Genomic DNA, 27,381 nt, shown 5'->3' on the forward strand with positions numbered 1-27,381 from the left:
GATGTGGATAGCTTTCGAATGCATAATACATAATGCAGCTCATTTCAAGATTCGATCTTGCGCAGATCTCCCAGTGATCTCACAGTGCAGAAGATGGCGTCGATGTACACAATTCGCGCAAACACGGGCCCACCAGCTCCACACACTATTGGCTTGGGGTCACACGTAGAGGGAGGAGGCCATTGTGTTCTGTATTGTGGGTACGGAGTACAGATGGGGCAGATTAAGTGTGATATGTGTGGATGTTGGGAATCAAAAGAGATGAGATGTTGAGGGTAGGCCAAGACAAGACCCCGTGATCTGATATCTGCATCTCTTTTCTCGTCTCTCAACTCTCACATCTCAAGTATTCCTATATCCCGGTTTAGTTAATGGCTTTGGAGAAACGATTGTAGTGCATCCTTTTTTTCCTACACAATACCTTGTTCCTCTCATGATCTCACTTACACTTTCCTTCACCGTGACGGCAAGACGCGGGCCTAGCTAGTACATTTACAGTACATCGGAAGTTGCATGGAGCCACTAATCAAGTCCGTAACTTCCGGATGTCCGATAGACCCTGCGCCCTCAAATCTGGATGGCTCATGAATGGTTCGTGGGTGTCAATCTGCCGATCTCTTCAGCTCGTCCACAGTGGGACCGCAAGGTACATGAAGTCCCTAAAGTATCCACAACAATGACCAAATGTGGTCAATCCTGCTGTTCTTTCCGGCCATGATGTGCGACAAATCTCGGTGACCCAGGCAAGATCGACCGGGCTATAAATTCCTTGTCCTCCCCCAGGACTTGAGTCGCTGTCTCTTCTTTACAACGCAACCGGCTCATCATGGCTCCCATCAGAGCTTTCGTTTCTGCCCTCCTGTCCCTGCTGACAGTCACTGGCGCAGTTTCTGTGCCCCAGACCGACTATGATGTGATCGTTGTCGGCGGTGGTCCCTCGGGCCTTAGTGCTCTCAGCGGTGTTGTTCGTGTCCAGCGCAAAGCCCTCCTGATTGACAGTGGTGTATACCGCAATGACCCCACACGAGAGATGCACGATGTTCTGGGCAACGATGGCACTCCGCCAGCTGAGTTCCGAGGTCTGGCGCGTGAACAGATCCTTAAATATCCAACTGCTCGAATCCAAAATGGCACCGTCGAGTCAATCACCCCAATGGGCGGTAATTACTCTTCTTTCACCGTCACTGACAATTCTGGCAAGAACTACACTGCCCGCAAGATTGTACTAGGCACTGGTGTTCGAGATGTCTTGCCAGCGACTCCCGGCCTGCAGGAAGCCTGGGGCAAGGGTGTCTTCTGGTGCCCGTGGTGTGACGGATATGAACACCGCGAGCAACCTTTTGGTATCATTGGCAACTTGTCCGATGTCCTTGGCAGCGTACTTGAGACTAATACCCTGTACTCGGACGTCATTGCATTCGTCAACGGTACACAAACCCCCCAGGGTGAGATACAGGCCACTAGTCAGCATGAGGGCTGGGAGGAGCAGTTGAAGGCATGGAACATCAAGATCGAGAACCGCACGATCGCATCGCTTGAGCGTCTTCAGGATGGCAGCATCCACCGCAACAGAACCACCGATACTCAGTTTGACAAGTTCCGGGTCCATTTCACTACCGGTGAACCCATCGACCGTAGCGCTTTTATCGTCAACTTCCCAACTACTCAGTACTCGAGCCTGCCGGCCAAGATGCATCTTGATGTTGCTGATGGAAAGATTACTGTAACCAGCGGCATGCGGACGAACCAAACTGGTGTCTTTGCCATTGGTGATGCCAACAGTGACGGAAGTACCAATGTCCCACATGCTTTATTCAGTGGCAAGCGTGCTGCTGTCTATATCCATGGTAAACATACCCCGGTCCACTGCAAATTACATCGAAGACTGCTAACGAAGTTGTGTCACAGTGGAAATGTCTCGCGAAGATTCGCAGTCCAAGGTCTCCAAGCGCGATATCTTGTCCCGCCGCGAATTGGAGAAGGAAGCCGCTCGTGTGATTGGCGAGAACCTTGAGCCGCAGTGGAAGCGTGCTCAGCATATCTAGGAGACTCGAGCACCCGTGTGTTATATTGTCATGATTGCATTATTCTGCTATCCGTACACCGTAAATAGGGATGTGTCTTGGGCTTCTGTTGCATATGATAACAAATAATTATTTAACCTCTTGAAGTATCTTGTGCAGATAATCTACAGGCATTGAAATCGAGCTATAAACGCACAATGCTTAGAGCTATACAGATCAAACAAAACACTCACCAATTTGCCGCAATGACGTCACTGGCTTCAACGCTATCCATTGATGACTCGACTTCAACCATTCAATTGACTGTATTCGTTTATTGCTCTTGAAATTATGGCTGCTTACGTTAGTCATACCTATATTCAAGTTGGACTTGGTTCCATGTGGAGATATATATTATGCTAACAAAGTACGCGCAGCGTTTCCATATTCAGTTTGAAAGCGAAGACGCTTGGCGGAGTTTTGAGCCTTTCGATGAGAAGTAGGACTTCCTGTGTTCTGAAGAGCTCCAGAACAGGCACTAAACACCCAACTTAGATATAAGAAGGCTCTAGAAAGCAAAGGAGCAGGTGTCGGTCTTGTGATCACAACGCGATCCTTACCACCCAGCTACAATATCAGGTGAGTGCTTGTCTCTAGTACTGTTTCGACCGGAGCTTGACTTTGACCAAATCATACAGGGTGAATGTGCCACAGTATGTGACGGTACAGCATTTGAGAGAGGTCGATCTTCCTGAGGGAGTAAAGGTTCAAATCAAAGAAGAGTAATAGACAATCGAAAGATAATCAAAACTGATTGAAAATGTCAAGGTAGATTCAATTGATAAAATATATTCCCAATCTAATAAAATAATTCATGAATAACAAGATCTTCCGTCAAAACGAGCGACTATTCCAAACATTCGGAAATATTGCACAAAGACGGGCAATTCGACAATCCCAACTAGGCTCCAAGCCGAGTGTTGGGATGATTAATGACCGTTCCTTAAGCTGGATCTTAGACCAGAGGCTGGCTGAAAGGCGAGGCACCGGTAGGGGTGGGGAGGGGACGGCCAGACGATGAGGCAGAACCAGCAGCCGAAGAAGACACAGCAGGCGTAGCAGATGCAGAGGAGGCAGGGCGAGTAGACAGACTGCTAGAAGGCGTAGGGACGGCGGTTCCAAGGGGAGTGGAAGGAGTACCAGTGGGAGTCGGAGTGGGAATGGGCTCCGAAACACTACGCTTCTGGGCACCAGCAGATGCGATTGCGGCTCCAACAGACTGAGCATCGGACAGCAATGAGGGCAGGTCGGTAGGGATTGACAAAGCGTCACCACGCTTTTGGGCACCTGCACCGGCCGAGGCAAGGGCCGCAGCAACTGATTGAGCATCAGATACCAGGGATGGAAGATCGGTGGGGATAGAGAGAGCATCTCCACGCTTCTTAGAGCCAGCACCACTGGATGCCAAAGCAGAGCCGATAGACTGGGCATCAGACAGCAGCGAGGGCAGATCCGTGGGGATCGAAAGCGCCTCACTACGCTTATGGGCACCAGCGCCAGCAGAAGCAAGAGCTGCAGCCACAGACTGAGCATCGGATGCCAGAGAGGGAAGATCCGTTGGGATAGAGAGAGCTTCTCCGCGCTTCAGGACACCGCCACTAGGAAATTGTGCACCGGAAGAGGGGGTTCCAGAAGGCAAGCCAGTGCTAGAGGAAGCGAATGGGTTGGGGAGAGGCGGGTCAGTCGACGACACCTGGGCAGAAGTCGAACGAGGAGAAGAAGTGAAAGCAGGGCGAGTTCCGTTGGAGAACGGAGCACCCATGGCGGAGCCGGAGAGGGCAAGAGCAACAGCGGCGAAGGAGGTCTTCATTGCGAAAATGTGATTGAATGAAAGACTTGACGGTTCAAAAGATTGGGAAGAATTGAAGAGTTGTCGGTCAACGATAACTCGAAAAGCGAAAGAAGTCTTTGTGCAAAGAAGAATTGGAATAGAAAACTGATCTCTGATCTGCTTGATGAAAAGAAGGATGGAGGAGGGATACAGAGGGTATTTTATATCTTTTCGGACGATCGGCGGCACAACATCGAGCGTTGTAATCACCAATACTCGTTCGAGAGCCGAGTGCCAAAATTTGCCCTAATGCTTGCCTCCATGTATGGTGGACCGGATCTCCAAGGCTCCCATATCACGAGGAAAAGTTCTGGTTGGATTAGAACAAGGCGACCCGCAAAGCTCGTCTTCCCATTCCTTGATTTTGGAAGGGCCTTGAGATAGCCGGACCTGAATGATACACTTAACGGGCCATTTCATGTCGATCATATACTGGGAGTGGAAAAGAGGCCCTAGGCGAGACCAGCGGTACTGTAGATATGGTCCACCATCTTCAGGAACAGTGAGAAAACGTGCGCGACTATGTCCATCGACTAGTCCAAGTTTTGAGTCGAGAGTCCCCATAGACGAGATACCTTAGGCCTGGGTGGCGCGTGGAGAAGCACATGGAGTCGATGCATTTGGAATGAGCCCCGTGGAGGAGTTGGAGATACAATTCCTCGAATCAGAACTTCCAAGGACAAGGGACTTAAATATGTGGTGCCGATTGTCGATCCCGCCGATCGCCGTTTTCGGCCAAATATCCGCGGCTCTTCATTATGGTGGACGAATGAGCGGCTGCATTCTCCGATGAACCGTGGTCGACTCGGCTCTCCACTTTATACGGTGTTGTCGGCTTTGATATACACTTCGGCTTCGAGATTCTGGAGATGCCGGCAATGCTTCAAGTCCTATTTTGCCGCCTATCACGTAGTTCTGGGGAATGATACACCCCATGATCAGCTGTGGATCCAATTTGTGGGAGCGTAACTGAGAGGTGAAAAACTTCCGGGCAGTCCGGATGCCGGGGCTGCCAGCAGAAACAACACATCTGACGCCGAGAAACGATGATCTGTGGTCTATGTCGGCACCCCGATACCGAGCCGAAGACCTTGATACCTGGGCGGATGAGTTATCCTTCGATTGAAAGAGTCTGAAGTCGGGTTAGCCTCGCTGCCTTCGCTCAATTATCAAGTTAAATACCAGGTTTCGTTCCCTGACTCTTGACACCGAATCAACTTCGGTATCTGTATGCCTTTTGCTGCTATATCCAGTGGGCCAGTACTATCCGGAAATGTTTCCTACGGAGATATAGTCATGCAGAGGACGACTCGTAGCCTCGTATAACACACCCTTTGTATGACATACAATGTTGGATTCACATGCTCATGGGCCTATAGACCCAAGAAACGCGTAAAGTATCAATTAAAAGTGCTCACTAATCCTGGAAACGCTTCATGGGACCATATCGTGAAGTGAAAGCTCGAATAGAACTACCCCAAATGAAAAGGGGGATCGCAAAGAGGATGCTCACGACTTGGATCGCAGTCATTTCACCAAAGACAGCTGTAGGTCCTTGACGTTCAATCCAGTCTGCGGCGTATAACGATACCAGCATCCCGATGGTGTTCCGAATCACGAATATGATGACCAAAGCCTCACCAGTAACCTATTGTTTTCGTCAATGAAAATGTCGAAGGAACAATCTAAACAGTACATACCGGTTTATACAAGTCCAGCGAGTATGTCACCGCAACGTTGCTGATAGCGGCGACACCGAAAGCCTGCATAGCATTACCCACTGCGGGGCCCATCCAGTGGGTTTTGTTTGCGATGCAAAGACCAAAAATGAGAATTCCTGCGGGTCCAACCACGCCAGGGATCACGATAGCAGGCAGTCGATATTCCGGCTTACGAACGCCGCCATGTCGAGCAGTGCTTCGCGTAGAGACAATGTCGATCAAGCGACCACCTACATAAAATGCAAGGATAGAACCAATGAATCCCGCTAGCGAGAGCAGGCCCAGGTCACCCAGTTCCCAGTTGTAAGGGGGCTTCGTGAATGTCCGAGATGACATAAGTTGAACAACAATGTTCCTGAAATTTTGGTCAGTAATTGAAAATTGCGATTGCCTCGGGTAACGAACCAGCCAACAGATATTCCAATAGTTAACGAGCACCAGATCAAAGGCGGGTATGCGGCATTTGCAAGGATATCCAAGAGAGCCTGCATGAATGATGCGTCTCGATTAAAGCCCGCTGTCAAGGACATCCACTGCAATTGCGATCGGTTCATCGGAGAGGAACTGACGTGTCGTTTGTGGTAAGAGGTTTCTCTGATGGTGAAAATAGCGACAATGAAGATGACACCAACGGCAATCGCAAGGAAATAACACATCCAGCGCCAGTTCTCCTCTTGGACTAGATAAGCATTGATTAATGGACCGAGAAACAGACCTGATGTCATTGCCAAATGGAAGAACATCATGTAATGTCCACGATCCTGGGGAGCGACCATGTCCGCCACCACGGCGGGAACAGTGGCATCAGCCGCGGCTGCAGCAAATCCAGATAGGATCCGCGAAGCAAGTAGTTCTCCATAACTCATGGCTTGACTGGACCACACGTTCATCATGCACAGGCCGAGCATTGCAACTAGATACACCGGACGCTTTCCAATGACTCGCATAAGTGGCACCCAGAAAATATTTCCCATGCCAAAAAGGAATACATTGAAACAGACTAGCTCACCGGCTTGAGTCTGGGTAACATGGAACTCTTTGATGATGGGCTGGGTTGCAACAGTAAAATTGCTACTGTTGACGTTGGCGAGGAAGGTAAACGAGCAAATTGTGGAGTACGTGGATAGTTTGGCTTCGAGAGACCAATTCTTGACATTCTGTTAGTACTGGGACGACCATGGAGGGATTGAGCCCTTTACCTGTGGGTTGTTGGGATCCACAGCATCCGAAGACTTGGGGTCCCCAGAAGGAATGCCCCTTTGGTCGGGCTCGGACATGGTTTCCAGATGACTGGAGGTTGTATATGGTGAATCTTGCTTGTCCACCATTCTAGAAATCAAGAATTCAAGGGTTGAAAGATGTGTAGAGCAACAGAAAGGGCTCTAAGGATCCATAAAGGGGCCTTCTAGAGAATGGGGATCGATCTTCCCCACAGACTGGAAAATCTGTGATTGCGAAGCATAGTCGGCAATTCCGAGTGGAGATGTTGGGACTCGATATCAGCTAGCGTGTGGTCTGAAGCCACCAGTATCATGCCCGGGATAACATCATGCTCGGTTTCGGTTTGGCACAGATGCGTAGATTCAATCTTTTGGATACTACCTCGTGAAAGAGGTCGGGAGGTTCAGATACCGCAGTCCTTCAACCATCTTGTCGATCAGTCGGAATTTCCGAATTTGTCGTCATTTTTGAATGTCAGAACATGTCGAGGCATAGCAGATGATTAGTGGTCGACTGAGGCCAAATGGAGGCCAATGGATTGGTCAAGCCGAGTTTGTGGGGAAGGCCGGCGTTAAGCCACCTCAGCAGTTCAATTGAGATATCTGAGATATCTGTAATATCTTAGATACCTCAACTTGGACTCTCCCAAGCTAAAATGTTAGCTTGCTGTACTCCGTAGAATGCAAAGTTGACGCGGGAGTCAGTTTCCGCCGCCAAGACTCGGAGAGCTCCCCGAGCTCTCCGAGCTACACAGTACTTCCTCTCTGCCCTCTCTGCCCTCTCTGCCCCTCCTCATAGTCTAACACCATGGGTCTTTTCAGCCGCCTATTGAAGGTTTCCGCCGCAGGTACTGTCGCCTCGGTCGGTGTATTCTGGGGTGCCACGCGCAATGACGTGTTCGAGCCCATGGACACCTCTGATCCAATCTTCCAATCGGCCTTTTTCAAGAAGTTTAACCCCAATCGCAATCCTACCCTGCACGATGTCTGTGTCCGCCGCATTCCCCTCGACAAAATCAAACCGGAGCTGTTAGAGAACAAGGGCAAGCTGGTGGAGGCCTTCTGCGCTGGTGTCTGGGGTGGCATGGGTAAGCCCCGATCGAAGCCCTGGAGCTTCTGTTGAATAAATTCTGACTCGATTTTGCATAGGATACATTCCCCAACGCGCCTACCTGGATCAAAAGTACCGTGGCCCCGAGACTGCCGACCACCTCTGGAAGCGATCGGACCTCCTCTCCAGCAACTACGAGGTCGGTACCCTCATCACCGATCACTTCGAAGTGGTCGAGAAGACCGAGGACCGCATCACTGTCCGCTGCGGTGCCTCCCCTCGCATCCGTGATGTTCGTCCTTCCGATGGACTCTTCGAGATTGGTGCCGTTGTCAAGCAGGAGCAGGGTGTGGCAGAGTTCTCCCTCAAGAGTTGTTTCTACCAGGGTCTTGGCAAGGCTGAAGCTGCGCCAATGGATGACAAGGTGGCTTGGGCACACCGTCAATACACCAAGCTTCTGTTGGAGACCGCGGTGCTGAAGAAATGCGTTCGGTAAGATAATGGATCTGATCGGGTCTCGAGTCTACAGGCAGATCTCCTGCTGTGTATATATACGTAGTCATGTTCTACAAGCGAATGAAATCGGCTTGCTCGGAGCGGAAGACTATCATTGTTCGTTACTTCTTCAATTGCATAGGTGAAAGTTCGAATCCTCCGGGGCTCACAACACGACTCGGCATCAATTTTTCACTTCAGCCTGAGGCTTCTCCGGGTCGGGTAAATTCCTACCGTTGGTGGAGTCGTGGTAACTGATGGAGAGTGACCGCCAGCACTGTTTGGATGGCGATACACAAGGAGCCTATGCAAAGGCCCCGGTCCATAGCGAGCTGGGTCATTGCTGGCTTTCCCAGGGCATTCACGCGCCACGCCACGGCATCTCCAGTGCTCTGGAAGGTCTTATACGCTCCCAACAGAACGGCAGTCACCGCTGAGGAGTTGAATTGGGCACCCATGATCTTTTCTTCCTCCACGTTCTCTCCATCCGCTCTACTAAGCCAAAGCATTGCAAGGTTGGATCCTCCTATACTCCCCCTGAAGCATATATCTTGCATGAGCCCGGATCTGACCTTTGATTACTTCTTCCCACAGCTTTGACGCCTCCACCACACCAATCTCCGGCTTTCGTCACAAGTGAGAATCATTTTCCTTTCCCGTGCGCTTTCTTTTAGTGAATTCCCCATACATTGCTGTCCCGAATTTCCCTGTCCAGCTACTTAGTCTAGATCCTGGCTATCCTCAAAACTAACGATCCTTTTCTTCCCCCGTGGGCTTTCCTTGAGCGCATTCTCAATACGTTACTAACCCTGATCCTCCTAGTCAACCATTTAAATCTAAGATCTAGCCATCCTACGAAGTGAGTATCGTTTCAGTGCATTCCCTATATATTGCTATCCTAAATCCCCCTCTCTAGCTACTTAGTTCCAGATCGAACTATCCTTAGAACTATCCTTAGACTGTCCCCAGAATTATCCTTAGAACTAAGGTTTCGCCACTTTATTTTCAGATGCAGTTTCGCTTTCTTCGCCTCACTTTACTAACCCATTCTCAATATCTAGGTGGACTCTATTCAGCCTCTGAAGTTTGCGTTCCGATTCGACCTCAATCTTACCCTCTACCATCTCTATCCAACCGCATCGGCATGGATGTGTCTCCGGTGAGCCACTACTGATGGCCATGACACATGTTTACAACCAATGCTGATATCGGCTTCCCACAATGTGCCCGGTAACTCAGCTTCCCCGGATGGAGTGAAACGCAAGCACAGCGGATCTGGTTCTACTGACGGTGGCTCCATATGCCGATGGGACCCAGAAATCCCTTTCCAATCGCCTCCTTTTGCTAATCATACAAGCAGGCTAACAAAAAAGCGGCGAAAAAGAAGGACACAACATCCCGCAAGCCCAGTTCCTGTACAAAGGGCCTTCAAGGTGGCCCTATAAATGTCTTCCACCAGAAAGCGCCAATGCTCAACCTTCAAGGCGCGGAGGGTCCACTCGCTTAGACCCTCTGCGACCCTGACAATACCAACCTTTTGCGCGAAGCGAGCACGAAATGGAGAATTCCATCCTGGAATGTGATGACCCGCTGCCTGTAACTCTGCCAATTGTGCCAATTGTTGGCAGTTCCAATGCTGATCCACCGGACGATTCTCCTGAAGCGACATTCGAAAAAGACGATTGAAGTCGTTTCATTTCATCAGTCTGGTAACGAAATGGAGCCACTACTCCGGCACAAACTTTACGACAATATCGCGAGTTTGGGGATTGGCTTCATTATCCTGTATACCGGCGATGTCATGGGAATAATACATGTATTAAACAGAGAGTTAAGTTAAGCTAAGTTATCCCTTAGCGGAGACTTATCTTATGCCTCATGAGCAACGTTCTTATGTTGAATGAAGTCCTGGGGAATAACTGCACACAGGTTGTTGAGGCACGCATCGCTAGTCTTGCTGAGGTTGTTCTTAGACTCATGAGAGAGGGTAAAAACGCGGATGCCATTGTGACCTCCCAGATCGCCATACTATTTGGGCGACTGTTCAACCCTAAGGGAACCGATTACAAGACACCACAGACTTCCATGCTGGTTTTGGCCGGAGGACTGATGAGAAAGAGAGGTATCGAGATGCATTGGAAAAGCAACTATACCATCACCGATAGTATTATATTTCCGCTGCACAGCCCTCGCAGGCGCAAAATATTTGAGTTGATTGTACTCTGTACATAAATTGCTGCCCTTTCCTCCAACTTGTCTTCTCTTCCTTACACTACTTGACCCTATCCTACGTCCTAACTGGAACAGCTTCAATTTCACCGACTCCATCCCTGGGCTCTGGTTCCAAATGCCAGCAATTTCCAGCCCAGCGCTGTGCAGCAGATCTCTCCATTGTCCCTCCGATTTTTCGACCCCAGCTCCAATACTCATCATCTGGATATCCAACGAAGCCTGCATCAGAGGGGTTTTAGTGTCGGACAAAACAAAGTCCACTATGAGAATGCGCGAATAGTCCTGGGCCATAGCCGACACGGTGTAACGCAGGATTTGCTGGCAAATTTCGTCGGGCCAGTCGTGGAAAATGGCCCGAAAGTAGTACACCTGCGCTCCTTTGACAGGTTGAGGATCCAGGAAGTTGGATCCCATCACCTCAATCCCAGCGTCTCGACTGGACACCCCTTGGATCACACTGGGCAAGTCTTGCAGGATCAGTTTTCCCGGAAAATGACCATATTCTCTCCGGAATTTGCATAAATCATGACCCAGGTTTCCCCCGATATCGACCAGGAACACAGTGTCTTCAAATGGCACCGCACGGCCAAGCAGTCGCTCAACAGGGTATGTGTTGAACCACATCGGTCTGCCCTCGCGACGGCTAGCCATGTAGTAGTTGAAGATCGCTTGCTGCTGTTGGTTACTCGCCAGCCACTCAAACTGACTCTGGCCAACCGCCCATTGCATAGGTGAATGAGTATAGTCCTGGGGGTTGGCATAATCATGGGATCGGAGGTACTCGGGCAATTTGCTTAGGGTTGGAACCGTGAGATCATATCTATTTCTTCACTGAGTATATGGAAAAAGAAAAGATAGAATTACCACCAGCTTACATGCATGGGATGCCACCCATCTCTGCCAATAGGCTGGGTGAGCGCCACGGTCTTCTCATTGGCAACATAGGCCTCCGAGGTTAAGGAACCAAGCCCGAGCGATGTCATGACACGCATCAAACGGACTATTCACAGAAGTGGCCGGTCCACGCCACCTGCGAGGGTGTGTAGAAAATACCAATCAAATTAGGCTCTGCGCCCGTATATTCGGCCAGTTGAGTGGCAGAGACTCCCGTCTCTCTCTGCCGCTTCTCCACCAGCACGGCGAAGATACCCAACTCAACCACGGTGCGCAGCGCAGCATTTTGCGGAGACTATCTTCGATCAGAATGACAAGTCGACCTCGGTGGAACATATTTACCTGGTAGATAAGACGCAAAACGGTCTCTGTCGGAGTTTCCACTGCCGACCTAAGCTGGTCGACCATTTGCAGCAGTTCAAAGTGGGCTTGTGGAAACGGCTCTGAAGCTTCTTTCAAGGCCATCGCGCCGATGCGGTTGACTAAAGAATACAGGGACGTGACGATCGTCATCTTGGAAGGTCGGTGCAATTGCTTCTTGGTGTAGCACAGGCTGGGGTGATGGAACAATTCCATCTTATATTTCCGTTTGTTCGAGTTACTGTGACATTGTGACATTGATTCCTATCACTGATGGTATTTCTCCATTCTCCATGCATCGGTCTTTCCCAGAAACAGCCACAATTCAGGCGATATCAGACGTCAGCTTAGGACCGCATCAACGGCAGTTGAGGCGATCGCCGAGATCAACCGCAGGGTGTACAGGCTTGGCATACGGTGTGCAATTTCAATCCGGACGATCTCAGAGTGGTTTACATTTACCCACTTTTTATGACTTGAAAGCGAAATCCCTGAAAGTACATACGATCAGCACGGAAACAAAGGCGTCCCGGTGAGGTGAGATCTGGTTTGTTCTATAAAAGGTGTTACTAGTGGCTGCTAGTCCCATGTGAAATATACATCATTTTACCGATGCATTCCCTTCCCAGTCCCCCTATCTCTGAGCTTGATCTGCCATGGAAGCCGGCCATTGCCACTGTGAGCTTGGGAGCTGCGCATTTACACCCGCTCACCGCCAAGCTCGATGCCGCTGCCCGCAATGGTCAACAAGGACTCGAACTGTTTCACGATGATCTCGCACAGCTTGCCAAGACGCTCCAGTTGAATGACAGCTCGCCCCGCACTGCCCGAGACTACGAGATCGACGCAGCACACGCCATCCGAGATCTATGTGCTGAGCGCCATTTGCGAGTTTTAGCCCTCCAACCCTTCCGGCACTACGAAGGCTTGATCGACCCTATTCGCCATGCAGAGCGGATTGACGAACTCAAGCACTGGGTGCAATTGACGAGAATCCTCGGAGACTCCCTTTTCATTCTGATCCCTTCGTCATTCCTCGATCCCTCCGAAATCACAGATGACCGAGACCGGCTTGCCGCCGACTTGGCCGAGGCCGCCGATGTGGCATTCCCAATACGCATCGCGTACGAAGCACTGGCTTGGGGCACATACATCAACACCTGGGAGGATTCCTGGGATGTGATCAAGCGGGCTAATCGGCCCAATCTAGGCATATGCTTGGACACATTCAACATTGCAGCCCGGTTGTGGGCCGACCCCACCGACCCAACAGGGCGGCTGCCTGCAAGCGCCGACAAGGATTTGCAGGACTCGATGGATCGACTCGTACAGGAAATCGATCCGAGCCGGGTCCTGATGGTCCAGCTTGCCGACGGCGAGCGGGTCGACCCGCAGATGCCATTCCTCCATGCTCCAGGCTTGCCCACGCTGCTAGCCTGGTCGCGGAATGCTCGGCTGTTCCCATGCGAGGAGGAGCGCGGTGGATATCTTCCGATCCGCAAGGTCACAGATGCCTGTATCACACGCCTGGGCTATACTGGGTGGGTCAGCATGGAGGTCTTCTCACGGACAACCGGAGAGGACAACCTGGTCATTCCAGATGAGCATGCTATGCGAGCCAGTCAATCATGGCAGAGGGTTCTGCAATTCCTTGGAGAGAAGATCCAATAGCGATCCGATTCAGTCTCATAGGATTGAAGCAAAATCATCCTGCGTCGCTGCATGTGTATTTAAGGCGTTATTCTGGCATGTTTAGGAAATTAATGAAACCCTTGTCGCATCCACCAAAACCAGTGTCTTGTGTGCTCTCGGTAACATGACCAACCTCTATTCATGCCCACTACCCCGTAAGGATGTCCCCCTAGGCGATGGTTCGTCTCGACTGCCTGCATACAGTCACGGAAGCACTCCCCGACGGGATTGATAGATGTTTCAGATTGGCGGAATGAACTAGAAAAGACGGGGCGTTAAGCGTATAGGGCACAACTATGCTGGATCAATACACCCTTTCGTCCAAGGCCCACTGGCCAACCCTGGACCGTTCTGCAATCCAGGAATGCAGTCTAGGCCTCTTCCCGGAACTTTAGAGAGCCTATATAAAAAAAGGGTTGGATTTATCGGCATACCATGGCCCGATCGAACAGTCAGCATTCCATAGGAGATAGGGCAAGGGATTCCGCTGGACCGTTTGCCGAGAACAATCGCGATTGAAAGGTATATATCGGCTTCATAGGGCAGCATTCCGATGCGGTCCTATTCCCCCAGATCTCCAAGGTGGAACGATGCAGATCCACAGGTTCAGCACCCGTCTTGAAAAACATCTTGAATGCCGAATACTAAGCCCATTTACCCCATACGCCATTTTTGAGGTGATATCCTGCTTTTGTCTCTGTCCTTTTGACAATAAACGGAGATGTATATTTGCGGCAGATATTGAGGCTGGGCCTGCACAGTTAACGTTTGCTGTGTACCCGGTAAGTCTCAATGTAGCACTAGTCTCGTAATCCTTGAAGTGTTGGGATGGAAACGGAGACAGCTGAGTGGTTTCCAAGCCACAGCCAGTCGCCAACAGTTAGTCGGAGCGTATTGGAGAGCGTACACACGCAGTCTGCACAGACGTCACCCAGCTAACGCTGATATCCACACCTGGTCACACCCACGGGGTATTAGAGACGATGTCGCCGACGGTGATATCGTGGATCAATTAGTAGGTAAAATTTCATGTACCACGCCACCATAAAGGGAAGTAGGCGGGTTGAGCAACGGGATTTTAATGCCGACGGGCTCAGGCATCTCAGGCAGCTCCGCAGTGTAACAATTCCCACTGGATACGATTTCAATTCTACAGATGCATGCGACTAAATTTAAACAGTGAATGTCTTGGGATTAGATTTTCGAGACATCTTCGAAGAGTGCTGTGGGATATGAGTATGAAAGAAGAGACAATGTTTCTTTCACTCCGACTATCAGACAGGGTAGAAAGACGTGAAAAAGAAGGAAACTTCAGCCAGCCGATCTGTCAGCATTAGATTTGTGCTGCATCGAGTGCTTGCGTAGGGATATTTCCTATCAGGATCTTCTCTCAATCAAACAGAAAATTGATAAGCACTGGTCTTGCAGGTATATTTCAATAGCGGAGCCTTCTCGGCACCTACAGACAGTTACAACTGAGTCTACCAATGGGTTAATGTCGTGCGAAATGTATATCTATCTCCACATGCGGAAGGACATCCTTCCGGGTACCCCGAATGCAGTCGGTGCAGGCGAGAGATCAATCCATACCCAGTGGCTTGGCCGTGGACGCTTAAATAGTAATCGACTTTATATCATACTCCAAGTCCGAGGCTGCCGTGCCACCCTTCTCATAGTTTCATAAAATCCCCGCGGGCATTTCACAATGGGTGTCCAACGCGGTGATCAGACGCAGGCTGGCTCCTTAAGTACTATCAGGGAGGGAGTTGATAGCTTTAAAGGTGATTCACTTCCGGTGTCTGATTCTTCACCATTTCAAATTTCAACACAGCCATATTCCCACTCAAAATGTCATATTCGAGGCAGGGAGCATATCACGATTGGCTCAACATATTTGTGCCTTGCAAAAGGGAGATAGAGTTGCAAGCAACCATAATGCCATATCGGTGATGACAGACTTGATCGATAAATATTCCGTGTTCCGACGACATGCGCATCGACAAGACGTATATCCAAATACAACCAGTGTGGTAAGAACATAACTTGTCATTCATCTGAACATTAATTTGACAAGATAAAAGGTTCTAACCGGAGCAACCGGTTCAATTGGTGCGCATGTAGTGTCCGAGCTATTAAATGATGATTCTGTGTCGACAATTTATTGCCTCACAAGGCGCGCATCGTCGCAGGACGCAGTAATCAACAACCTGGCTGAAAAGGATCTATATGTCGACCCCGAGCAGATAAAGAAGATCGTCGCCTTCGACAGCTGTCTCGATAAGCCCGATTTTGGCCTCACTTTGGAAGAAGACATAATTAGCACATGCTCGACTCGGTTTCTCTAATTATTCACACTGCATGGCCCGTCAAGTTCAATCTCCCTCTAACAGAATTTGAGCCCCATATCCAGGGACTTTACAACCTGATTCAGTTCTCACTCTCGGTTCATAGACGCGAGCCGGCAGTGATGATATTCTGCTCCTCAGTGCACTAAGTTCACCCTCTGATGAGATACCCGAGAAGCCAATTGCATTGGGTTGTGCTCTCATGGGATATGGACAGTCCAAGCTTGTCGGAGAGCGTATCGTGAATAATGCACGCCAGTCTTGCGCAAGAGCATATTCACTTCGGATTGGACAGGTCTCGGGTCACTCCAAGAAAGGCCTGTGGAATGGCTCCGAAGCTCTACGGTTGATGATCCGATCGGCACTCACCATCAGGGCGCTGCCAGATCTAGCTCAGGCATGTTCCTGGCTCCCGGTAGACACGCTTGCCTGCACTATACTCGAGTTAGCCAAGACATGCTCTTCGCCAGCTGGAATGCAAGACAGTCAGGGATCATGTTCATCTGCTGCAAATAGGGATGATTCTATTACAATTTGTGCCATTCGCGCTCATTCCCTTGGTCATCTCTACTGGACACGCTTAAACAAAGTAGGTTCGAGTTTGATACGCTACCTTTCGAGGAATGGTCGCACAGGCTTCGTGAGAGTTGAGACAAGGGGTGAAGAGCGTGCCAATCCAGCAGTCAATCTTATTCATCATTATGAGCAAATGCATGGAGGACAATCATCTTTTGGGGCAAGCAAATCAAAGATATTTATCACAGAAAGAGCTGAAAGGGGTAGCGTGACTCTGCGAAATGGGCGACTGAGGATTGTTGATGATGGGATTCTCAGGTGCTATGCCCGGGACTGGTTGACAAGGTGGACATCAGTCAAGAGCTGACCAACATTTGCAAGTTCAACTTGATGTTGAAGTTGTGTGAATGGACGCAGGTCCAAATATTAGGAGTAAGGTAATAGACTGTCACAAATTTATGGAGACTCGAACTTTTCATTAGCCAGTTAAATATTCCACTGCGAGCTGAGTGAACAAATAAAGAAGTGCGCTTCAAGAGAAATAGACAGACTTGATCGAATAAGTGCCCAAAGCCGCCTAGGGCCAAATCTAAGGCCTACTACTATACAATAAACGAGAGAAGATCCACCGTCAATTTCAAACAAACCCAATTGCAAACAATTAGAGCGCAAAGGCAATCAGAGCACATAGAACTACAGAGGAGCTCAGTGACATCTTGTGAGCAGCACCGGTGAAAACAGGGACAGCTCCGGTTGTAGACTCGCTAGTAACGAAGTTACCAGAGGAAGAGGTGGCGGCAGTTTCAGGGGAGACATCAGTTGGTGCAGGGATGAGAGCCCTGGAAGGCTGAGATGCAACATCAGATGGGGCAGCAGATGCTGCAGCTGAGGGACCCAGCCAGGAAGCACCGAATAGATCGACGCCGGGGGTTCCAGCAGGGGCAGGACCTGAGGGAGCAGCTCTGGAGGCTGAGTATACCGGGGTGGGAGAAGGTGCGTTGTCGTGTGCTGCAGCAATCGGGCTGGTTTGGGCAGAGACACCCGTCTCGACAGAGGGCTGGGTTTGACCGAATGGGATTGCCTGTGATGCGGGGGCGGATTGAGGAACAACTTCAGCTGCAGAGGTGGGTTCTTTGGCATTCTGGCTGCTACCGGGAATCTCAGTAAATGGCACAACAGGATGAGATACTATTGGGGTTGCGGCCCAGAAAGCCGCAAGAGAAGAAGATTTCTCAGCTTCGGGGCAGATAGTCTTCGTTGAAGTGACAAACGCGGTGACAGTCCGGGTTTTCTTGGTGGCAGGAGATTGCTGGATCCCCTGAGTAGCGGTGTTTTCAGGAGCGGCAGCGGGAGCAGCAGCAGTAGGGTTCAGCGCCTGGATGCTCCCAACAGCGTCTGTTCCGTCAGTCAAAGCCGACGAGTGCACTGCAGTGGCCTGGTTTTGAGCGGTAGCATGGGAGATAATAGTAGCAGCCTCGGTAGTGGCAGCAACAGCATGACTCTCCATTGCCTGAGTCTCGGGAGCCGAGGAAGTGACGGGGGCCGCGGACTTGGAGGACTGGGAGGAATCCACTGCAGTTCCCTTTACACCAGTTTGATAGATCTTGACCGAGTTGATTTCCCAGTAAGACTGCTCAAACTGGGCAGGATGGTTGGCGACAAAGTTGTGGCAGCTTTGGAAGGAATCTGAATCGGTCATAGGGCAACCTGAGCCGCCGAAGACACCGCCAGCCCAGTCACCACAGAAAGTAACATCAAACACAAAGGACTGAGACTTGAAGGCGTTCGCAACATCGCATGATTCCTCCACCAAGGCCATGGGGGTGCCGAATTTGGTGACATCCGGCTTGCCGCTAGTGATGGAGGCCGGGATCGAGCTCCGGGGGAAATACCAAATCTTGAGGAATTTATCGGTCCACTGCATGGCATACACACCACCTCCCTGACCGTTGAACGATGTGCCGTAACTGCCCTTGTGGCCTTCGATCACGCAGCCAACAGTTCCCAAGTCCTCACCACACCCAGTGGCATTGACAACACCAGTCATATCTGTGTCCGTCAAGCTGCATGTACCAGCAGTGTGCATGACGATCTCGTTGTGATCTTGAAGGTTCACCCCCTCAATGATATCAATCTCTCCATCCCCGGGCCAGTTCTTGCCAGTAGACCAGAAAGCAGGCCATGTACCGCAGACGCTCCCGGGCATGTGGGCAATATCCGCAATGACCAAAGACTGGTCATAGTACTTCTTACTTCCAATGCGGACTGAATCACGCCCCTTGCCATTCGGGTCCAGCTTGGTCTTATGATCAACCCCAAGATATACACTGCCGCTATCGGTCACCTTAACAAGGCCTGCACTCTCGGCACTCTGCTTGTCGAGATAGTTCACATAGCCGTTCGTCGGGTCGGCTCCGGTGTGGAAGTTGAAATAGTCCAGGAAATTCTTCCCCTGCCAAGTCTCCACAAGGGAGTAACTTGTGGCGGCTACAGGGGAAGACAATAAAGCGAGCATCAGCGAACCAGCGCTCAATGAACGTGAGGGAACCATCTTGATGGGCTTGCAACGAACAAGGTCCGAAATTGACTTTGATCTAGAAGATGAAGATGAGAAACCAGAAGAGAAAGACAGTAATTGAACGAAAAGAGACTAAGAGAAAGGCAGACAATCCAGATTGTCAACAAGGAGAAAGGAATGTGAGTGTGTCGAACGTGTTCGCAGAACAACAGGAATTTGAGCCAAATATCTATTATTGCCCAGCCGCAGGTGTCCATCTATTTAATTCCTCAATAGAGAAAAGTCCATTGAGGATCCATTCTTCCGTCCAGTCAGAGTGGCTCAGTGCCTGACCACTTCACTGTTGTATCGTGCGGAGGCCCGGGATAGGTTACATGCACAGAAAGACCCAGTACGGGGCTCTAGCCCAGAAGTCGAAATCCACCGCGACTAGTGATGATCCATTCTTCAGGGGGATAGACCAACGCAACTTGCGGACTGGTCACTATCTCGGCGGTTAATGCTGAGGGTGTCAACCTGAAACGTGTATCCCGCGCTATGGCGCACCCCAAACGACCGGTGAAACAGGGAAACATTGGCGACAGCGAGTGAAATAGGGGAGCATGAGGTCCAAGTCAGAAAATCACAGCATCTCTTCTCCAAAGGTATGTACGATGTCGACTGTAGAGTATGCGACATTCTTTCAATGTTGTTGTGGAGACGCGACCGCATTGTCTGTCTGGAGATGTTTGCCTTACTATCCACTAACCGCCCTAATTGCTGGCTTTCCTTACTTTCTTGAGTCTGGGCGCGTCCAGTCCCACTTAGGAGTATCCCAAGGATAAGACAAAAGCACGAGGATCCCCGTCATGACTTCACATGGAATGCAAGGGTGAGACAATAGAATTTTCAGGGAATATTCGCTAAATTGAAACAAATATAACCGTGGGCTTCAATTTTATGAATTTCGCGTGTTCATCCCAAGCTGCTAACTTACTCCCTTTGCGTTCTTGCGTATTCTCATCTATAGTAGAGTTAAAATGTATATATTTCACAAACAAGGACTGAAATTTCAGAGGCATCAACCATGGACTCGCTACAAATCATCCTTCATATATCCTGGAGCTGTCTCTGTTTATTATTATTCTATATGATTAAATGAGACGAGAAGTGTCAACTTTACACAAATTTGCGAAAGGGAGACAAGGAATTAGTGTGGTCTCTTCCATACCCGGAGAGTATGGGTTGCATGAACGATGGCAATCAATGACGAATATGAAACACCAGTGTCTTTATTTTGAACTTCCCAAGTCCCATAATGACATACAGCGACTCTGTTTGGAGTTGGGCACCTCCAGCCTTGGAGGGCTGTGATCTATAAGATCTTGCGCTAGACCACATTCTGACGAGCGTTCCATGGTTCTCTTAGAATTAGAAGCACGTGACTAAGCTGACACATCACCCTGCACCTGATGGACGTCTTCGCCTTGTTTGATTCCATTTCTATACTTGTCGTCGGGATGATCGACAATGGTCTTCAGACGCTCGCATACTAAATCCCGTCATGGGTGTACCAATTGTAAGCGGAGGAGAGTTAAGGTACCACGCAAAACGCTCCCCTAGTATCTATTTCCTGACTCTCAATCACAGTGTGATGAGCAACACCCGAGTTGTACTACCTGTAGCCAGCGACAGGACGAATGTGTGTACAACGCTGAGGGACTTTACTTCTTCACGGGAAAGCAACCCCGAAGGCCTCGACGCACGAGGCAGACCTCGGCAGACAATGTGACATCTCCCTCCAACAGGGACACCTTGGGTGTTTTCGATCATTTCGAGGCCACAGAGGCAGCTGCACGCACCCCTGGGCTGAACATGGAGCAGCTAGAACTTGAGCTACAGTGGATCATGCATACGCATAAACTTCTAGCTCGCAGCGAGGCGACCCGCAAGGTCTGGGAGCTAGTGGTATTGCAAGAAGCTCTCAAGGCACCTTTTCTGATGCATGGAATTTTGGGCCTATCCGCACTACATTTGTCAAGACTCCGCGAGCCTGAAAGCCAATCCAAGTGGCTGAGCGTTGCAATTTCACACAAAAACATTGCCCTATCCATGTTCTCCGAGCAACTTTCCAATATTGACCATTCCAACGTCAAAGCAATGATGAGTTTTGCTGGGTTGGTAGTGGCCTTTGGACTAGGGAGTGTACTTACCTCTGGGGCTGCCGAAGGCCCAAGCCTCAATTCTTTGATTGAAATCTTTAATCTCTCGCGCGGAGTCCAGGCAGTCGCTAACAAAGAGATCGAATTCCTACTCCAGAGCAATCTTGCGCCCCTCTTCGACGTAACGCCACCAGAAGTCTGTTTTCCTGATCATGTCCTAACTGCGTTCGATCGTCTTTCTGAACTTAACGCTCAGTGCGGCCAGCAATCTGTCCATCACAATTGTTCAACATACGAGCGAGTGCTCAAAGATCTGCGAGAACTTGTGACTTTCACTTTGGCACAACCCAGCTCAATGACTCTTGCTGCAGGCTGGGCTATTCGAGCACCAGCAGAGTATCTCAATGATCTAGACAACAGAGTACCCTTTTCCCTCGTGGTGCTAGCCCATTACTGCGGATTCTTGCACATGGCCCGCGAGAACTGGTGTGTGGGGCCTTGGGGCTGTGTGGTTTTAGAAGAGATCAGAAATTCCTTGACCCCTGACTGGCAACCCCATATCGAGTGGCCAAACGAGCAAGTTGGGCGGCCGCAAAACAATCAATCGATTCCACTGCCGATGGAGATTTAAGAGCAACATTTTCAAGAAATTGAGTTACAGATTTATTCATTACACAGTCTTGCTATCATGAATGGCTTATTTTGAACGACCGCCATCACGCGCTACACCTCCATGGCTCCACTCATCTCCAATGCTGATTCGGGCACGAATTTGCGCGTCTTGAAAACCTTCTCTGAGTACCGATCCCCACGACCAATAAGACAATTGATCTCACTTGGGTGGATGTATTGGAGAACCAGCATTGCCACCAGCATCAGGAGCCCATCGAAGACATAAATGAAAACTTCTTGTTTCATCAGATATCCGTCATAACCCTGGATGTACTCCACAACGCGAACAATCGATCGAACCAGAATTAGAACACTGGTGATATACAGGGCAGTTAGGTGCCGACGCCACAGGCTTAACAGCTCGTTAGACATTCCCGTCGAATTGCTCACGATGCGTGACTGGAATACTAAGGCAGTAATCATGAAGAACCCAAAAAAGATGATCTGCACTAAAAGTCCTCCGATGATGATGCGTTCGCCAGTGGATGGATTTGTTGTGTCTTTCACCATAATTCCAGCCCCTGTTGACTCAGTGATTAGCCGAGGTCAACGCCTTGGGGAAATTGACATACCGGAAGCTTGCATCAAGAAAGACAAGACATCACCCGTCACAAATATTTTGGTCAACCATTTCAGCCTGATCAACGAGAAATTCTCTCCATTGAGCATGAATATAATTCTTCCGAGTGTCATATAGATACTTGCTGCCAGGAAAGCAGGTGCAATCAGGATGAGAGCGCTTTGCATGATATATGGCCCCTTCGTGTACTCCGGGGCCTCAATTGACGACAGCAGACGGCCGACATAACCGATCGTTTCGACTAAAGAACGAAAAGCGACATGAGAGGTGAAAATCAAAACAACGGAGGCTCCCGACTATATGGACTTACGGATACCTCCGATCAGGAAGGGGATCATAAACCATGAGCGCGTTCGCACCAATTGGTAGAAGTGTAGGAGGGTGCTCATGCCGAGCAGCCCAACAAATATACCCGCACCTGGGCTGGATGGGGTATAGTAATAAAAAGTCCAAGTCATTTTCAAAATTATAGGTAGAGCTCAGATGGGGAAAAGGGGAAATAGTTTAGCACTATAGGTTATTGAGAGGCATTTATACAGCTGAACTGGGGCAAATCGTTATCCTCGCAGCCTGATTTGGGGTACGTGAATCTATGTCCTACAGATAGACAATTCTATCGTATTTCGTTCTGTGTTCTATTATAGGAAAGTCGGACAGAAATTTTAATCGAAGAACAAAAATTGGCCAGGGGCACTATTCGCGACTGGGTCCTCGTATTCGTGATGTTTTCCACTTCCAGGATCTAGAAGATATTCTAGTGGATAATGATCCTGGAAACCCAGGCTTATTGGATAGATCATTGCAATCGAAGAGGGGCAACAAGCTGCAGCTAGTTTGACTGTGCCACATCAGAATTCGTATCCTTACACCAAAGAAGACTAGTGTTCAGGACTTAAAGCCTGGTCCCTGGTTGTGGAGTGAAGCCTATCCGCACCTTTCTAATGTTCCCCCATTTCCAAGGCAGATGCAATGTTACAGTATCTGCTGTATATATTTAAACAAACAGAAGAAACCAATCCTTAGTGTGAGTGTCCACGAGTAGAAAAGTCGGGGTTGCCTTCCATTCTCCTTCCATTCCTTTTCACATCCAACCAGCGTCGCCAATCTTTTGAGCTTTTTGTTTGCCTTACTCACCTCACTCGTTTAAGATGACCGAAGGATTCAAGCTATACCACTACAACCCCTCATCTGGGGCAGCTATTCCATTTGCAGCTATTTTTGGCCTGAGCACAGTGGTACATTTGTGGCAATTAGGTCGAAATAAATCGTGGTACTTCATACCATTTCTTATCGGTGGCCTCTGTATGATCCATTCTACCAGCACTTCATTCCTTCTTCTCTAGTACATGCTGATTGATATGGGCTTTAGTTGAGGCATGCGGATACGTCGCGAGGTTCGTCAGTGCAGAAGAAAGCCCGAATTGGACGACCAAACCATATATAGCACAAAGCCTGATGCTTCTGTTGGCACCCGCCTTCTTCGCAGCCTCTATATACATGATTCTTGGACGTATCATTCATCTTTTGAACGGGGCTTCGTGTTCGCTGGTGAGACCATCATGGTTGACTAAGATATTTGTGGCGGGTGACGTGCTGTCGTTCTTTATCCAGAGTGGAGGTAAGCCGAGTGATTCAGTTCTAAACTGGAATTTGGAATGCTTATGAACATTATTTGATAGGTGGTGGCATTCTTGCTACAGCGAAAGACAAGTCGAAGGTCAACCTGGGAAACAACATGATTGTTGTAGGACTCTTCGTGCAGATCTTATTTTTCGGATTCTTCATCGTCGTCTCCTTTGTTTTCCACCGCCGTATGCTTGCCACGCCATCGTATGTCGTGGGAGACACCAGGGTTCCTTGGACACGTTACATGAAGGTTCTCTATATTGCTAGCACCCTCGTCATGATCCGGTCCATTTACCGAGTGGCGGAATATGCCCAAGGAAGCGATGGATATCTTCAAAGCAAAGAGTTCTTCATTTATGTGTTTGACGCGACGTTAATGCTGATTTGTTGCCTGCTCTTTAACATCTTCCATCCAAGCAAAATCCTGACCCGAACCTACAAGATAGAGGAAGAAGTCGACTTGGAGATGTTGAACCAGGATGGTTATACTGGATACGGGCGCACTGGGGATAACAACCTCTCGTAATTATTTATATGGACCTCTGAATAGCCAAATCAGTCTTTATTTTGGGTGTTCACTCCTTTTTGTTGTTTTGCCTTGTGTGATGAAGGTGTGACGTGGCCCGCTGTTTCCCGCCATTCTCCAAAGATATTGGCTCCCCGGGAGAAGAATAGTAACTGATTGATTTCTTCCAACATCCACCTAGCATTTAAATCCACGATGTCAAACCTGGGCGAAGACAATAAGCCCAAGGTCTCTGTTGAAGATGAAGTGAACGCGATACGTGGCTATAAAGCGTCAGTCTACTGGAAAGTGTTCATATAACTCGACAGAACTAATAGATCCTCAGGATTTTAAACTACGCAAAGGTCACAAATGAAGCCAAGCATAATGCAATAGACATCATTAGCAACGAAATTGGCTGGGATCCGCCTCCCCATCATTTTTCTGGTGCCTTTGGCGAACACAGCAGGGACTCTAACGGCCTAGCCGATAGTTCCACAAGGTGAGATTCTTTAATCTGCTTTCAATTTCCCTTTACTCACCCCAACTAGAGCTCAACAAAATGCCTACAATAATGACCAAGACATAGAGGAACCTGTGGAGCAGCACAAGCATTATCCTGGCCAGTAGCCTAATCGCAACCAAGTCTTGTATATACACATGCAAACCCGAGTATTTGAGGGATTGGAAGAAATCAAAGTTGAACATTTCTTTGCTCTCTCGTTTGTGACCCCTGGATCATTCTGTAGGCTTTGGGTCTGGCTCATCCTCTGACCATGTAGGGAGCAAAACCTGGAGGTTTTCAAGAGGGGCCGTAATTAGCTCCGCGACAGTCTCATAGAGTGGCTTGGTAGGCACACTTGGGCGGGAGTTAGATGGCACAAACACCTTGGCTCGTTGCAGAGAATATGCCAGCTGTTCGCTTTCGTCGGAAGTAATGTGATTCTCCAACTTTGGCAGATCGATGGTCTCTACGTCATGAAAGCTTTTGGCCAGATCATCCATCAAGCGTTTGATCGTAGGAAGGAAGCGTGGATCAGAGCTATTCAGACTTTGAAAGGCATCAAGTCGCTTTTTAATCTGTTCACAATGTCAGAATATTCAATTATTAGTCAGTTAGGCGTGCTCACCGTGAAATGTTCATGACGATCCTTGTCTGCGATCGTCATTCCATCGGGTAGAAACTCTTCCATCACGGGATAAACTACCAGCTCTTCGCTAACAGCATAGCGTGTGAGCTCCCAGATAAACTCCTTCTGGATACGAGTTTGCTCATCTGCGTTTTCGAGCTCACTATGGTGTTATAGTAAGACTGCATCTTCTCATGGTCGCTCTTAATTGCCTCGCTGATGTGGACCATGTTTATCGAAGGTGATTTAGGACTAGTTTCTAAAGCTAAAAACCCTTTACTTCTAGCAATCTTATGCTCATAAATTCCACTCCTTGCCCACAGGGGCCAACATGACGTCTCACGGTCTGAGGTCGACCTCAAGGTTCAATATGCTTCTTTATCGCCACTTATACGGAACAGCATTCCGACACGTGCGATCCAATCTGACGTTTGATGCATATCATATCTGTCTGGCCACTCGAGAGACTCATGGCAATGTGTATCTTAAGAAGTGAGTGCAGGCAAAAGCAATGAAGATATACTCAACCGGTTTAGCGCAGCATGTTGAGTTATTTTGTTTTATATTCAAATTCTTTGTAGTTTTGCTTTGCTACTGATGAAAATCTACCTTAAGAGCCAGCATCGAGAAGCCTGACGTTATTTTGATTTTGATTTCCCTTTTTGCATTTTCGCGCCGCTTTGCGCCGAAGAGCATCTCTAGTAAAGTACTCGTGGAAATGGTTCAGAAGTCCATCACAAGCTAGTAATTACTCTTATGACTTGCAAGTCTCATTTCAATTTCCCCCTACAGCATCGTTCGCAATTTGAGTTACAACTCGGCGCAACACCGAGACTGCGTTGCATCGGATCACTGTCACCCGATACCCCCTCCACCTCATACATAATAATTTCCCTTGAAAAAAAGTGCCAAAAGGTATATATTCCTATACTCCTTCTTTTCCTCGGCATGATACATTGAACTGCTGTGGTGGTTGGGATCTATGATTTGCGATTCAAAGATCGAAAATCCTTTTGATTCAAGGTAAACTTCCAATCCAAATCAACTTATCATCCTCATACTAATAGTGTAGATGGAATCAGAGTACAGTCGATTGGCAGAAACTATCCGCAAACAAGCTAATGCTCATCCCAAATCGCGCTACCTGGTTGCCATCGCAGGCATCCCTGGCTCAGGGAAGACTACTATAGCTCAAGAAGTGGTCTATCAGCTGAATCAAGTAACCCCAAAGGCAGTAATTCTCTCCATGGATGGCTTCCATCTATCTAGAGCAGCTTTGGACCAGCTTCCTGACCCCAAGGAGGCGCACATTCGTCGAGGCGCCCCTTGGACATTCGATGTCAACCGCTTTGTGTCCTTCGTCCGTCAACTTCGCACCTGGGCAGATGATACCCCCATGGCATGTCCAGGCTCGGAAACCTGGTCTGATATAGATATTCTGTGCGCGCCAACATTCGATCACGAGGCGAAAGATCCTGTGGAGGATGGCATTTCCGTCACCCCGGATGCTTCCATTATCATACTTGAGGGCAACTACCTACTTCTCAATGAGCCCGGTTGGCAAGACATTGCAGAGTTGGCCGACTATCGTGTCTTCGTTGACACGGATCCCCAAGAAGCACGGGGGCGGTTGGCTCAGCGCCACTTGCGGGCAGGCATCGAGAAGACGCTGGAGGAAGGATATTGCCGTGTGGATAGTAATGATTTCTTGAATGCTATCTTGATTCGTGAAAAGCTGTTGACGCCAGACATGGTTTTGACAAGTGTGGCAGTCGATATAGACACATAA

The 27,381-nt window shown here is 49.1% G+C and overlaps 16 protein-coding genes across 16 annotated transcripts; 9 read left to right on the forward strand and 7 right to left on the reverse strand.

Moving 5' to 3' along the window:
• Window positions 1–826: 826 nt before the first annotated feature.
• On the forward strand, window positions 827–2,045 carry N7446_007508 (NAD(P)/FAD-dependent oxidoreductase; the record flags this gene model as incomplete). The annotated part of the gene is made up of 2 exons (XM_058516253.1): window positions 827–1,847; window positions 1,909–2,045. The coding sequence occupies 2 exons, from the start codon at window positions 827–829 to the stop codon at window positions 2,043–2,045; spliced, it is 1,158 nt and encodes a 385-aa protein (XP_058373431.1).
• Window positions 2,046–2,354: 309 nt separating this feature from the next.
• On the forward strand, window positions 2,355–2,789 carry N7446_007509 (uncharacterized protein; the record flags this gene model as incomplete). Its single annotated transcript, XM_058516254.1, has 4 exons — window positions 2,355–2,366; window positions 2,441–2,502; window positions 2,559–2,642; window positions 2,702–2,789. 4 exons carry the CDS (start codon window positions 2,355–2,357, stop codon window positions 2,787–2,789), a joined length of 246 nt encoding a protein of 81 aa, XP_058373432.1.
• Window positions 2,790–3,018: 229 nt separating this feature from the next.
• Window positions 3,019–3,873, reverse strand: N7446_007510 (uncharacterized protein; the record flags this gene model as incomplete). Its single annotated transcript, XM_058516255.1, has 1 exon — window positions 3,019–3,873. One exon carries the CDS (start codon window positions 3,871–3,873, stop codon window positions 3,019–3,021), a length of 855 nt encoding a protein of 284 aa, XP_058373433.1.
• Window positions 3,874–5,211: 1,338 nt separating this feature from the next.
• On the reverse strand, window positions 5,212–6,892 carry N7446_007511 (uncharacterized protein; the record flags this gene model as incomplete). The annotated part of the gene is made up of 4 exons (XM_058516256.1): window positions 5,212–5,542; window positions 5,595–5,970; window positions 6,021–6,763; window positions 6,815–6,892. The coding sequence occupies 4 exons, from the start codon at window positions 6,890–6,892 to the stop codon at window positions 5,312–5,314; spliced, it is 1,428 nt and encodes a 475-aa protein (XP_058373434.1). The 3' UTR covers window positions 5,212–5,311.
• A 751-nt stretch (window positions 6,893–7,643) lies between these two features.
• N7446_007512 (uncharacterized protein) lies at window positions 7,644–8,382 on the forward strand (the record flags this gene model as incomplete). Its single annotated transcript, XM_058516257.1, has 2 exons — window positions 7,644–7,923; window positions 7,985–8,382. 2 exons carry the CDS (start codon window positions 7,644–7,646, stop codon window positions 8,380–8,382), a joined length of 678 nt encoding a protein of 225 aa, XP_058373435.1.
• Window positions 8,383–8,611: 229 nt separating this feature from the next.
• On the reverse strand, window positions 8,612–8,890 carry N7446_007513 (uncharacterized protein; the record flags this gene model as incomplete). Its single annotated transcript, XM_058516258.1, has 1 exon — window positions 8,612–8,890. One exon carries the CDS (start codon window positions 8,888–8,890, stop codon window positions 8,612–8,614), a length of 279 nt encoding a protein of 92 aa, XP_058373436.1.
• A 1,360-nt stretch (window positions 8,891–10,250) lies between these two features.
• Window positions 10,251–12,020, reverse strand: N7446_007514 (uncharacterized protein; the record flags this gene model as incomplete). Its single annotated transcript, XM_058516259.1, has 5 exons — window positions 10,251–10,409; window positions 10,653–11,433; window positions 11,505–11,613; window positions 11,667–11,802; window positions 11,850–12,020. The coding sequence occupies 5 exons, from the start codon at window positions 12,018–12,020 to the stop codon at window positions 10,251–10,253; spliced, it is 1,356 nt and encodes a 451-aa protein (XP_058373437.1).
• A 459-nt stretch (window positions 12,021–12,479) lies between these two features.
• Window positions 12,480–13,538, forward strand: N7446_007515 (uncharacterized protein; the record flags this gene model as incomplete). The annotated part of the gene is made up of 1 exon (XM_058516260.1): window positions 12,480–13,538. The coding sequence occupies one exon, from the start codon at window positions 12,480–12,482 to the stop codon at window positions 13,536–13,538; it is 1,059 nt and encodes a 352-aa protein (XP_058373438.1).
• Window positions 13,539–15,264: 1,726 nt separating this feature from the next.
• N7446_007516 (uncharacterized protein) lies at window positions 15,265–15,904 on the forward strand (the record flags this gene model as incomplete). The annotated part of the gene is given in 3 exon segments (XM_058516261.1): window positions 15,265–15,307; window positions 15,318–15,589; window positions 15,641–15,904. The coding sequence occupies 3 exon segments, from the start codon at window positions 15,265–15,267 to the stop codon at window positions 15,902–15,904; spliced, it is 579 nt and encodes a 192-aa protein (XP_058373439.1).
• A 1,177-nt stretch (window positions 15,905–17,081) lies between these two features.
• eng2 (putative GPI anchored endo-1,3(4)-beta-glucanase) lies at window positions 17,082–18,971 on the reverse strand (the record flags this gene model as incomplete). Its single annotated transcript, XM_058516262.1, has 1 exon — window positions 17,082–18,971. One exon carries the CDS (start codon window positions 18,969–18,971, stop codon window positions 17,082–17,084), a length of 1,890 nt encoding a protein of 629 aa, XP_058373440.1.
• A 1,476-nt stretch (window positions 18,972–20,447) lies between these two features.
• Window positions 20,448–21,710, forward strand: N7446_007518 (Zn(II)2Cys6 transcription factor domain-containing protein; the record flags this gene model as incomplete). The annotated part of the gene is made up of 2 exons (XM_058516263.1): window positions 20,448–20,516; window positions 20,568–21,710. 2 exons carry the CDS (start codon window positions 20,448–20,450, stop codon window positions 21,708–21,710), a joined length of 1,212 nt encoding a protein of 403 aa, XP_058373441.1.
• A 92-nt stretch (window positions 21,711–21,802) lies between these two features.
• N7446_007519 (RTA1 domain-containing protein) lies at window positions 21,803–22,789 on the reverse strand (the record flags this gene model as incomplete). The annotated part of the gene is made up of 3 exons (XM_058516264.1): window positions 21,803–22,272; window positions 22,324–22,572; window positions 22,642–22,789. 3 exons carry the CDS (start codon window positions 22,787–22,789, stop codon window positions 21,803–21,805), a joined length of 867 nt encoding a protein of 288 aa, XP_058373442.1.
• Window positions 22,790–23,479: 690 nt separating this feature from the next.
• N7446_007520 (RTA1 domain-containing protein) lies at window positions 23,480–24,483 on the forward strand (the record flags this gene model as incomplete). The annotated part of the gene is made up of 3 exons (XM_058516265.1): window positions 23,480–23,633; window positions 23,701–23,949; window positions 24,011–24,483. 3 exons carry the CDS (start codon window positions 23,480–23,482, stop codon window positions 24,481–24,483), a joined length of 876 nt encoding a protein of 291 aa, XP_058373443.1.
• A 195-nt stretch (window positions 24,484–24,678) lies between these two features.
• On the forward strand, window positions 24,679–25,092 carry N7446_007521 (uncharacterized protein; the record flags this gene model as incomplete). The annotated part of the gene is made up of 3 exons (XM_058516266.1): window positions 24,679–24,755; window positions 24,809–24,964; window positions 25,014–25,092. 3 exons carry the CDS (start codon window positions 24,679–24,681, stop codon window positions 25,090–25,092), a joined length of 312 nt encoding a protein of 103 aa, XP_058373444.1.
• Window positions 25,093–25,200: 108 nt separating this feature from the next.
• Window positions 25,201–25,822, reverse strand: N7446_007522 (uncharacterized protein; the record flags this gene model as incomplete). The annotated part of the gene is made up of 3 exons (XM_058516267.1): window positions 25,201–25,542; window positions 25,593–25,718; window positions 25,757–25,822. 3 exons carry the CDS (start codon window positions 25,820–25,822, stop codon window positions 25,201–25,203), a joined length of 534 nt encoding a protein of 177 aa, XP_058373445.1.
• An 842-nt stretch (window positions 25,823–26,664) lies between these two features.
• Window positions 26,665–27,381, forward strand: N7446_007523 (phosphoribulokinase/uridine kinase family protein; the record flags this gene model as incomplete). Its single annotated transcript, XM_058516268.1, has 1 exon — window positions 26,665–27,381. The coding sequence occupies one exon, from the start codon at window positions 26,665–26,667 to the stop codon at window positions 27,379–27,381; it is 717 nt and encodes a 238-aa protein (XP_058373446.1).

The sequence above is a fragment of the Penicillium canescens genome (assembly GCF_028828765.1).
Source record: "Penicillium canescens strain IBT 15451 chromosome Unknown utg000004l_segment0_segment0, whole genome shotgun sequence".
NCBI lineage: Eukaryota > Fungi > Ascomycota > Eurotiomycetes > Eurotiales > Aspergillaceae > Penicillium > Penicillium canescens.